This window comes from Poecilia latipinna, unplaced genomic scaffold (assembly GCF_001443285.1).
Source record: "Poecilia latipinna isolate Pla-1442-1.1 unplaced genomic scaffold, P_latipinna-1.0 Scaffold595, whole genome shotgun sequence".
In the NCBI taxonomy this organism is placed as follows: Eukaryota; Metazoa; Chordata; class Actinopteri; order Cyprinodontiformes; family Poeciliidae; genus Poecilia; species Poecilia latipinna.
In genome coordinates, this window is record NW_015113211.1 from 436962 (window position 1) to 449148 (window position 12187).

General features: G+C 42.4%; 1 protein-coding gene across 5 annotated transcripts in view; it reads right to left on the reverse strand.

Annotated features, from left to right (window-relative positions):
• The window catches only part of magi1b (membrane associated guanylate kinase, WW and PDZ domain containing 1b), a 46817-nt gene that overhangs the window by 3225 nt on the left and 31405 nt on the right, over positions 1–12187 (reverse strand). For 4 of the 5 annotated variants that reach the window (XM_015042574.1, XM_015042572.1, XM_015042570.1 and 1 more), the window contains 5 exons: positions 10889–11092; positions 7524–7617; positions 6711–6801; positions 5855–5998; positions 3222–3360 (listed from right to left, as the gene is read on the reverse strand). In XM_015042574.1, the coding sequence (XP_014898060.1) occupies positions 3222–3360; positions 5855–5998; positions 6711–6801; positions 7524–7617; positions 10889–11092 (672 nt within the window). The remainder of the gene's footprint in view (positions 1–3221; positions 3361–5854; positions 5999–6710; positions 6802–7523; positions 7618–10888; positions 11093–12187) is intronic. The other variant, XM_015042573.1, reaches the window with a different exon arrangement.

Sequence of the window (12187 nt, forward strand, 5' to 3'; positions counted from 1 at the left end):
TGGAACAAAACCAACACAGTGGTTATTTACTGACCTAAGAGTAAATCTTTGTTTTATAGTTGTGCAAGCGAACATCTATATTTTCCTTCTTTTAGTTTCTCCCATTAGAGATTACCACATCCTCCGTCCTCCATAGATGCTTCTTCCCTACATCCATGAACCTTTTCTCCTGCATTTATTTAATTTTTTTTTTTTGCTATCGAGTCCAGACCAGAAAGCAACCAGCATTTTTTTTCTACCTCTAATGTGCCCGAAAACATAAATCAGACAAATAAATCCAACTGCAGCAAAAATTGAACATAAGGAGTTGGAGTCTTCCGTAGTCCACACACGAGAGCCTTTCTAGGATGGAAAAAAAAAAAGATAAACTCTTTACACTTCGATTTCCAGAATTTACAAACGTATGCATGGGCTACTTTAGACGAGAGCTGTGCAGCAGCTTTTAGGTATATGCATGGAGCAGAGCGCGGGCATGAGGTGATCTGAGGCCACAGCACGCACACACACACATCAGGATGAAGAGAGACGGGGGAGAACCCAGATGACAGAGGAGGAGGAAGAGGAGGAGGACAGCTACAAACCGTGGTCTGATTTTGGAGGACAGAGGCCTCCCCCATCTTGTCATTTCTCACACTTGCAGTGAGATGGGGAGCGGCCATCCCTGAAGGAAGACAAGAGCCCAGGGCAACACAGAGAAGAGAGCATACACAAAAACAGAAAAAAAACCAACAAAAAAAAAACACAAAGAACACAGAAGTTTAGATTGCTTGGAGCCAACTGGAAGAAAGACAAGGGAGAGTTACTGATTGTGTTGATTCTTATTGGAAAAAAGAGTGTTTATTTGATCATTCAGAGTAAAGAGACAGTCCAGGAAGTTGCCCAAACCCTTCAGTGAAAGCCACTAGTTACACAGAACAGTGACACCCCAACCCCCCAATCACCCAAACACACACACGCACGCAAACACGCACACACGCACACACACACACACACACACGTACATGTTGACAAAGCAGCAGCAGAAAAAAAAATAAGTCTCAGAAATCAAAAAGAAGAAACACTGGCAAGACTGGCAAAAAGGTTGTGTCAACTTAAAAAATAAGATAAAAAAAATACAAATGATGATCAAAAATATACAAAGTTCACATGACACCATATAGGTGCAGATCTGAAAACCGCAAATAAACTTCCACAAGCAAAAGCTTCTCCACTCAAAGAAACAAAATAAAAAGAAAACAAAGCAAGACAATGAAAAATGTTCATGACTTGACTATCAATCCAAACTTGTCAATACAATAATAATACAAAAAGAAATGTTCCATAAATATTATGGAAAAATCGACAATATAGGGGGCAAAAAACTTCAAATGTACACTCTTGACAAGTTCATGCAGTAATAAACTTTTCTTCTTTTTTTTTCTCCTCCATTTATATGTGGCTTTGATTCATGGCTCTGTACAATGAACAAAAATACTCGTAAAAATGTTTCTATTCATTTCATCACTGTACAAAAGCTTTATATAAGCGCCAGGTCTCGTTTTCTGTTTGCATGGGGGGGGGGAACGTGTGGCGTTGGGTGTTTTAATCTTCACAGCATTTAAATGACATCAACATCGACAATGGGTACAACAGAAAAAAAAAGAAAAGAAAATAAATCCATGGATGAATGAGTAATGTCGAGCACGCTGTAGCAGAATTTTGGCTTGGAAACAGAAAATCAAAGGGTACAAAGGCATCTCGATAAATGAGATCATCGTCAAAGCGTGAATTTATTTCAGTAACTAAATGCAAAAAAAGTCAAACTGGGTTTAACGATGATTCATTACAGACAGTTTGATACATTTCAAGTGTTTGTTTCGATAAACTTTGATGAATATGGCAAACAGCTAGTAGAGATCCTAAATTTAGTTTCGCAGACAAATAGACTGATGTCGCCTTAAGCCACTCCTGAACGAGACTTTAATTCTGCGGTGGGATTAGGAAGAATTTTCAAATAGGACTGAGCTGAGAAAACAGAGTTCTTAGCTGGGCGAAGGAGAAAAAGGGGACCGAGGTTCAAGTCCTCAGTTCAGGAAAAAAAAAAGTAAATTTTTTTCGAGCTTGAAAGAGAAAATGGAGGAAAAGTGGACAGACATGGGGTCCAGTGTGAAGTTTTCACAGTCAGTTGTGTTTCAGGGAGACCTGCCGTCTGTTAACGTTGGTCCCCCAAGTTTTCTACAAGTTAAAAGCATCTTAGAGCTTTTGCTGCTTCTCTTTTTCAGCAAACGCTTCATATATATTTTCCAGCAGGACTTGGCAGCTGAGTACCAACACCTGCCTTAACGATCATGGTATCACTGCACAACGAACACGATAGAGAATCAATGGAGTTCAGGACCGGAAGAGGGCGAGACGCATACGTCACTTGAAATAAATCGCTTTGAGTGTAACGAATCCATACAGATTTCAATTTCGAACTTAATTACTGAAATAAGTCAACGTTTTAATGCTAATTCAGTTCACTGGATGTTCTTGTATTAGGCTGCCTCTTCTTTTTTATTTAAAACAGTTCTCACTTAAAACCTTAAGGAGTTCAGTAGCTTACATTCACCCCCAATAAATATCATAAATATGTTTGTGTCACAAAGAGGCCAAAGCTGTGAGACGTCCCACCTTTTCTAGGAAAGCAAAGAGTCAAGTTTTCTTCCTTTTTAATGCTGAACTGGTGTTTAACAATGAGCTAAAGCAACATATGTCACTTCTTCCTAAAAAAAAACAAAAACAAAAAAAACTTGTTTTCCTACTCTGGAACAAAAAAAAAACCTGTAAACAGTTTTTATTTTTTTAATATGTTGCACTGAAATTAGGCCCACCACCGTTCTGTAAAGTCCCGACGGAGTGCTTTAGCTGAGCGGCCAGAAGGTGAAAAGTGACAGCGGGATGACATGGAAACTGAGCAGGCGACAGTAGGAGGGGCCAACCGCACCCGGAGGAGCAACCTCTAAGCTCCTACCCCCCGCCCCCAACGCCCAGAATCCAAAAGCACAGGAGTGACCTTCACCACGGAAAGACTTTAAAGCCAAGCAAACCCTCCTTCCCGTCCCTGGTGTGTCTACGCCAGGAAGGGGCGAAGGGGGTCCCCGATGTGCGATTCAGTTCTTTGCCACCTTCGAACCCCACCACCGTCCGAGCTCAGGGTGTGAAGATGGGGGAGAAGGGAATGTTTTCGTAGATTGACCCACCATATTCAGGCACGGAGCCGTCGCCCCTCTTGAGCACCAGATGGACGCGTCTGCCTCCGTTCTTGATGAGCTCGATGGCCCGCGCGTGCTTCATGCCTTTGGTGCTCTCGCCGTTGATCTCCAGGATTTCATCTCCGACCTGGAGGGAGAGGCGCAAGGCCACGAGGAGGGGTGGGGGTTGGGGGAGGGGAGGAAACAGAAAAAAAAAAAAAAAAAAAAAAAAAAAAAAAAAGGGGAGGGGGGAGGGGGGGGGGGGGGGGGGGGGGGAAAAAAAAAAAAAAAAAAAAAAAAAAAAAAAAAAAAAGAGGCAGAGTGACAGGTGAGGTAGGGAGGAGGCAGGAAAAAAAAACAAAACAAGAGGAGATGGCAGCGGGGAAAACAAATGACAGGACGGAAGGACGAAGACGTGAAGCGGGAAGGTTGGGAAAGACGTGACGTCGGGGTGGGAGGGGGGAGAAGACACAGAAAGGAAGGGTGGACGGGTTGACAAGAAATTACAGCTTAAAATCCGATTGATAGAGATGCACCGGAGCAGCTTTTCCTCAACCGTTTTGCAGAGAGCAAATCAGAGAGCAGCGACTGTGATGCTGAGAGAGACAGACGGGAGGGAAAACAGGAAGAAGGAAGAAACACTTTTGGCTTCCTTGAATCCCCTCCTCAGGTTAAGCTGTCAGAGCCGTCTGCACCAGGGGAATACTGCTTTGACAGGGAGTGGATCTCTGTCTGACATGTCTCTCTGCCTCACAGAGCTGCTGCTGCTGCTATTAATAATTCCTCTAAATAACCTGAACTCATGCAAACTGTAGGCCTCAGACATGCATGTACAAATGTTCAGATTACACCAACTCACATTCCTAAGTGAGCAAAATAAAAACTAATAACTTCTTCCAAGGTGTCTCGCATGCAAACGCATTGGGAGAGCATTCGAAAGACATACCTGCATATTTCCCTAAGACACTGTAGGGGAAATCTGTGGATTATGTTTTTGATTAACTGATTAAAAAGTGGATCGTAAAAGTTGCTCAACAGGAGGTTTTTGTACACAATTTGAACCAGGTGAAGCTAAAACGATGTCAACATGAGTAGTTTTGGGTAGAACATATTTACAAACTTTTTTTTAATTTTTTTATCTTGCATGCAAAATGTACATTTGTTTGACAGTTTTGGCTTATTTACTGCTCTACATGTGTTGCTCCTGCAGCCAATTGCCTTTTTTTGAGTTCATATACTTCCGTAAATGATTAATTGATTACTAAACTAGTTGATTATTTGAATAATCGAATCATCACGATTAATCTGATTAATTGTTTCAGCCCTAAACTGAATGCCAATTTATTTAAAAAAAAATCTTTGTAGGTCAAAATAGCAACAACTAAATGTGATAAATGATGTTGCTATAACTGGAAAAAAAATCAAATGCGTTATAACACCTCAGCAGCAGGAAGATTAAGCGAAGCCTTTCTAATTCCAGGTAAAAGTCATGCTAAATATTTTTCTCTGTGCATAAATTCGAACCAAAGCATTTTTTTTATCAAGGTAATTCGACCACGAAAGCCTCATTGCACACCCGTTACTACAGTCAGTGAATCATTTTTGCTTCAATGAGCCACTAGGTGACCGTTTATATTTACCGAACCGTAGTTGGCAGTAATTGTGGGATACCTCCCACAGTGTCAGTCCTCACGATGGATAGCATTAGGCTGATGGCTGTACGGTCTGAGGCAGACTAAAGAGTCAGCCGTTTCAGACGGCACCTTAATCGGTATGCGACGGATAAAAACTCAACGCAATCAGAGATGATCTGCTGAGATCTGCTGCAAAACTGTGCGAAATAGGAACAAAAAAAAAAAAAAAAGCACCTCTAATCGGATTATATAAACAGAGATGCTATCATCGGGTTTAATTAAATATCCTCGATTCTTTCTTATTAAATAAGCCGTTTTAGATCACTACATCATTGTCACACAGAAAGGAAACAAATTTCCTCGGCTTAATCCTCCAGAGATGCTTTTAAGACAATTAAATTGAAACTCTGAGCTGTGGCAAAATTGAGAAGAGATGGGAGGTAAGAGCTGGTAAGACGACATGCAGACCGGCAGCGGAACAGTGCAGCTTGCAAAAACGCTCCGGGGAACTCGTGTTGCGGTTTCACACTGAAGCAACGTTTCAGATCTGCTCCAGTTAAAAGTGAAACGCCGGCGTCACTGCAGCACAGCCGAATGCAACCCGTTAATTACAAAGTGAAGTTATCGGCTACGGAATCTTGTTTTTAGAAGACAACACAGTCCCATCGGTAATGCGATCCATTTATCGCCTGCTTGTTCGGTGGGAGACGAGTATCCGAGGGCGTCTAAGCTATCCTTAAGAAAAGCTGACTCGCATTTCAGAAGATGACTTCGCAAGTCATAGGAGATGCCACTCAGACAAAGCTTGTAGGAGGGAGAAAAGCAGTAAAACTTTAAATACTCTCTATCTAATCTTTAATGTAAATTGTTGTCATCACAGGGGCAAACAAAAAAAAAAAAAAGAAGCTAAACCAGCTTCCTGTTGGCAAGCATTTCTACTTAATAGATCTTTACAAACTTTAATTTAAACGCATCGATCTGGAGCTTGTGTGGTTTGCGTGTGCGTACCCTCATTTTCCCGTTGCGGACTGCGGCTCCTTCCTCGGCGAGCCTCAGCACGTACAGGTCCATGTTGTACTCTCTTCCTCCCCGCAGGCTGAAGCCGAAGCCTTTGCTGTCTCTCTCCAGGTCCACCGAGTAGAACTCAGAGTCCTGGATACACACACGCACGCACATACATACACACAGACACACGGATGTGTTAGCATCAAGGTCATATGTGCGACTCGATTAAAGTGTGCGGTTTTTGTGCCGCCCTTTAAAGCCGTCTCTAATTTCAGGAGCGCGGGGGGGACAAATGCCACCTCCAGGAAAGGCACACTCGCATCGCGTGCATGCGCGTTTCCATGTGTGTGTATGCATATGCTCAGGTGTAAGGATGCTGAATTATTGATGCATTGGGCTCTAGGCAATAGAGAGACAGACTGGGCAGCACAAGGACAGGCAGACAGTCTCTGCAGCTTTGTCTCCATGCCCTCCTAATCTCCTCTGCAGAGGGATCAATGTTATCTAGGAGAGCCATCTCCACAACACCAGATTAATTCAGCGGTGAACACAATGGACTGAGGAGGTACTTTGAAAGTAAACAGGCTCTTCCTTAATGCACGGACTCTGGCCGATGGCAGCCGGCGATTGCAAGGAGATAAATAAATAAAAATGTACACCGTTCGTCCTTGGGAAGGTGGGTGGGTGGGTGTGTGTGTGAGCTGAAGCGTGGAGCTCGGACGTGTGTTTTGGATGGCCTAACAGCTTGAATAGATGGGTGAGGAGACAACGGGGAAGTGGTTAGGAGTGGTGAGTGCTTGATGGAGACATGGGATGGATGAATGGACAGGTGAATGACCGGTGTGCGTTTTTTACTTACCTGAGTCGAGTCTGTCTGGATGGGGGGCTGCAGAGGAGGGTTTGGTGGGGTACTAAACTCATAAGACTCCTGTTTTGGTTTGGTGTTGGTCCTGAAAAAAAAAAAAAGATATTTATTTGAATATTTATTTGAATTAAAGAATTGAATGACAAAGGACTTTTGTCAAACTATGTCCGTTTTAGATATCTTTTTTTTTTTTAACATGATAGTCCGGTAAACTCAGTCAATTGGGGACCAAATGGTAACATTTGCAACATTTTCGGCTGAGGTGGTTTGCTTTCACACTGCACCACGTCAAACAATCCAAACGCTTTCGAAAACCTGTTTCCAATGTCGCTGCACCAAGACTGACTGAAGGAAACAACAAAAATCTCAGAAGAAAACGTGAATGCAACTTCCTTATTTGAAAAATGTAAAAAAAAAAACATAAAATATATGGAGTGGCATGACATTTTAACAGTTGTAGGATTTCTCTTTTGTCTCTTTTTTCCCTCTAGAGTTAGACTCTTGCGTTTGTTTTGGTTCCATTTACCCAGAATGCCCTGCGCTATCATTGGCTTCCTGCTTTTGGAGCGACCTCGGGTCCGCTTGGCATTCCCATATACGTTGGAACTGCACCAGAGTTCACTTCAACCGAATCGAGACTTTGAGTTTTAGGCAGACCAGAGTCTGATTGCACCTTCACGTCTCCCCAAATGAACCGGACGTTCTCGGACAAACGAACTGCAAAATTGATTAAAACGGACTAAGCAGAGCTGACCGTTAAGAGCTTCTCCGATCAATTCAAAGTTAATTTCAAGGAGTGCTGCTCACCTGGCCTCAGGTGCCGCCTGTTGCTGAGATGTGTGAGTTGTGGTTATGGTGGCAATCTTCTCAGCGTTCGTCAACAAAGACGCATTTGATGACTCTGTGGGGGGGGAAGACAGAAAGATGAATGACGTTACCATTCATTAAATAGCACATGGACAAGGAGAAGACGGTGCCACCACACCAGATGGACAAGAAAATTAATACATTTTAAAAAATCAAAGTTTCTTTAAATGTTTACTTTTCAAACTCAATGTTTTTTTCCACATTAGCAGAATCCTGACTTGAAATGAAATGCAATGCTTCTGCAAAAAAAGATTTTGCAGAAGCTATTTCTGTTGAGGAAAGGCTTTAAATATAAAGCCTGAATGGATGGAAACTCTTTGAATTATGAGTTACAACAACATTTAATTTCCCTTTGGGATCAATAAAGTGTTTTGGAATTGAATTTCAATCGAATTGCTTCCTTGGTGTCTCAGCCGTCTCTGCTCCACATGACTGCGTTGCCTCCTCAGCTTCCCACCAAGCCTGCATGCAAACTCTAGATTTCCTAAGACTCCCCCCCTCTCTCTTCCTTTCTCTCTCTTCAGGGAACATAAAACCTTCTACATACGTTTGCTTTTTCCTGATTTAGCATAAATCCATAATTTACGGTATTTGCATAATAACCGAGGCCTATCCGGTGTTCCAGGAGACTGTGATGGATTAAATCAATTTTTCACATTTTTTTTTTCTTTCGGGTTTGCACACTTGTGGCCATTCAGCAGCTGTCAGCTCCAAAGCATTAGCTGACCCACAGAAAGCCCTGCGGCTCCACCTCCAGCTTCCTAAAACACTCAGAAAACATCCGGGAGACGAGCATCAGACAGCAAGTTTGTGCCGTCGATCATTTTGTCAAAGCCCTTGTCGCTTTTCATTTCCACATGAAAGGCGCGCATCTCGTTTTGGGCCGGAACCGACAGTCCGACACAAAAAGCTCCTGGTTATTTTCCAGGATCTCTGCAGCGACGGAATCAGATTTTGGTTTTACTACAAAGCAACGAAAACACTGCTACTGCATTAAGAAAGCTTTATTCACTTTCTAGGTTGTTTTCTTTCTTTTTTACTTAACCTTTTAGTTACCTGATGAGTTGCAAACATTAGCAATCAGACAGAAGTTTAGGCAGGATGAGTTTCGGTTTCCAGACTGGATGTCGGCTTTTACAGCTTCATTATTGTCCTCGTAAAAAATCTAGTCAACCCTCCATCTCCTCATTTGCAAAACATGCACCATAACGCTTCATGATCTTTGTATTTAACTCTCCCCCTCTAAATGTTTCCTGTTAGTCTTTCCAATCTGCTGGGGAAACACTGCCGTTTATTACCTTTAATGCACAGAAGAGATTAATCATTTCTTTCATTTGCCTCTCAGTTGCTCAGAATGCCCTCCTGACCCGAATCAAAATAAAAAACTGTGCAACAAACAAAAGCATCTACACTTTTACCACAACGCGTCACACTACAACCACAAAGTTCATTTTACACACACACACACACACATATATATATATATATACTTAAAAAAATACAAAGTAGTTGCAGCTTTGGGCAGCAGGGAGTTGAATGCTTGGATGAAAACCTAAGAGTCAGTAAGTGACTTAAAACTAAAAACCTGTTGAACACGTAGCCAGTGCTGCAATATTCATTTGTTAGAATGGTCTAGTCAAAGTCCAGACCTAAATCCAATCAAAAATGTGTGTCCCAGACTAATCAGACTAAGCTGAAGGTATTTTGCACAGAACGTAAAAATATTGTCCCGGAACTGGGGAGCTTATTAATGCCGTTGCGAAAATGAAACGTGTTTCTACAAAGTATTGACTCAGGCCGGCTGAACGGAAGTGCTGGACGCACATTTCAGCTTCGTCACAATCGTTACAATGGTTAAAATAGTTTTCATCTTACAAACTGTGCAATAAAACGTTACAAAAATATATCCGCTTTCTGCTGCACACAGCCATGCTCCATATCTCCATTTCCAAATTTCTCTGTGAACTCCATCCCCACGTTCACGCCGGAGCAACGAGAGCAGAACCGTGCGAGAAGCTCCTCCTCGCGTCGCAAACGTTACAGATCCACACAGAGACACGCAACCGTTCGTGGACAGCAGCGGAGGAAATTCGCACTTAGAAGCCGACCTTTAAAGAGAACCTGCAGTCTTCCCCACCCCCCACCCCCCGCCTCCCAACGACTGTCTCCATGTCAGACGACACCTGGTTGACACATGCTCACGAACACAAACAGGAAGTTTCATGTCGAGCACATCTGGTTATTTCTCCCCAGTGTTTTCTCCAAAGCTCTGTACGTCTGTTTGCCAGAGCGGTTTTGTCTCGCTGTTCTCGTACGCTGCTCCGGACGGAAACGGGAGAAGAAGAAAGCCCCTCTCATTCATGAGGTGAGCTTGAAGTCAGCGAGGCGGACAAATAGCTCAAATCTCCACCAGCGAGCGGGTTGATGGGGAGCATGGCCTTCCTCACGCTCGCACAAACTATTAATGAGCGTTTATGAGGAAGCCGCGGCGATTTTTAAGCGAAGAACACCACGAAAGGCGCACAAAGCTTTTTGATTTAAAGCCGAAACGACAGATTCGACACACTTGCGTACACAGAAGGAAGTTCTAGATCGTTCTCCGCTTCTCTCTCGCACACAAACAAACAAAGAGACAACTAAATTACTCTTGCATGCTCTGAAAGCGGGGGGCATGCCAGAGGCAAAAACGTAACGGCTGGGAAGATTCCCAAATAACCCCAAAGAAGCTGTTCTGTCAACACTGCGGGGGCGCTTCGCTCACTTTAAGAAGCAGAGAAACTTCAGCTCCATCTCACACAGGGGAGACGCTGCAACTCCTCAAAGTGTAGATTAAGAAAAGAGCGGCTTCTCAAATCTAATATGACATTAAAAGTTTTAAGATTTCATTTATGAGTTGGTAAACTTGTAATAAAGCTAAAAAAAAAAAAGGTTAAATATGTAGTCAGCTTGGTTTGACCTACTAAATCTTTACGTCTATTATCAGGTGCATAAAAATATCTAGTTTCAACTGTAAATACTGCTTCTCAAATTTAGGCTTTTAATTAAACGTTCAGTTGCAGAAAAATGGTGCGGCTTCAAAAGGTGCAAATGAATATCAAGCTTTTTCCAAACCTTGAAATCTCCTCGTTGAAATTTTAGCATTTTTTTGATCAATCATTGGTACGAGTCCTGGATAATCCAAACCTCTTGGAGGAGAACCTTTCAGCACCACATTTCTTGACAAACGACAAAGCCGCTCCGAGATGTCAAACGCGAGCTTTGATGCGCGGACAAACCAACCGCGGCCGCCGTCGTCGTCCACTCACCATCTCCGGGAATGATTCGCAGCGTGACGGTGTTCCCGGCCTCCTTGATGAGGTTGACGATGTCAGAGTGGGACTTGTTGGTGATGGAGTTCCCGTTCACGGCCAGGATGCGGTCGCCGACCTTCAGCTTCCCGCAGCGGTCCGCCGGGCTCCCCTCGATGATGCGGCCTATTTTGTGAGGCATGGCCACACATGCATTTCCAGCTTTGGTCAACCATTGACATGTTGGGATATGCGATTCAATGTGTGAGTGCGTGTGTGTGTGTTTAGAGAGACGGGAAAGGAAGGGAAAAGGGGGGAAAGGAGCGGAAAAACAAGAGGATCAACAGAGTTGAGAGTTAATTTACCAGCAGCCCCAAAGCAAGCAAAGCCAAAGTCACTGAGAGAAGAAGAGAGAATCATCCTGTCAGCGTTTTATGCAAAGAACACTAATCTGTCCTATGAAGAAATCAGAATGTACCTACATAGTACTTCTGATCAGACGTATTTTTTTTAATGATTAATCCAGAGTTAAGTTTTCCAGATTTAAGACTGTGATGTTGGCTCATTTAAATTTGGGTTTTATATCAGCGAGTTTTAAGTATTAAAAGTTCCAGAAATGAAAAATAAAACCCATTTCATCACCTGAGTTGCAGCATTCCACGGCAGACATAAGACTGACTAAAGGTGCATTTGTCTCGTCTTCAAAAAGAAGATGTAGCTCTACTGTTGTCTTTCAATTAATACCAAATATTTTCCTTGCATGTCGCTGCGATTACACTTTTATTGTCCTGTTAACTTGAGGTAAGTAAATCTCAAACTTGTCGCTGGGAGTTTCAACATCCTTTTATCTTCTGATTGTGTTAACCAATCATCACATTATGCCGACATGTTGAATTCTGGAGATCAGGGGTTAATAGATTGACAATGATGATGCCAACTGGTTTAACCTCCATCATAAGAAATGCACCAATTACTTGTTGGAATTGACCAGTTTTCCTTTTAAATGCCTCTGATCAGCAAGTCAAATGTTGAAAATTCAGATTTTTTTCCTTTTTTTTTTGCTATTCATTAAATGCATCAAAACTCAACTCTCCAAATGTTTATTCTTTGAATGCATTAAACAGCAGCATGAACTCTAATGAACTTATTTGTGTCTATTAAAAAATATCAGATTAGGGTTAAAGATGTAAGCTTTGATGCTTAAACAGTGATAATATTCTCTTACTTTTGGTTGCATTCAAAACCAGTTCGTCTATCTCACAAGCTTCAGTACATCGTTTCCATTCTATCTTAAATTTCTAGGCAAAAAAAAAAAAA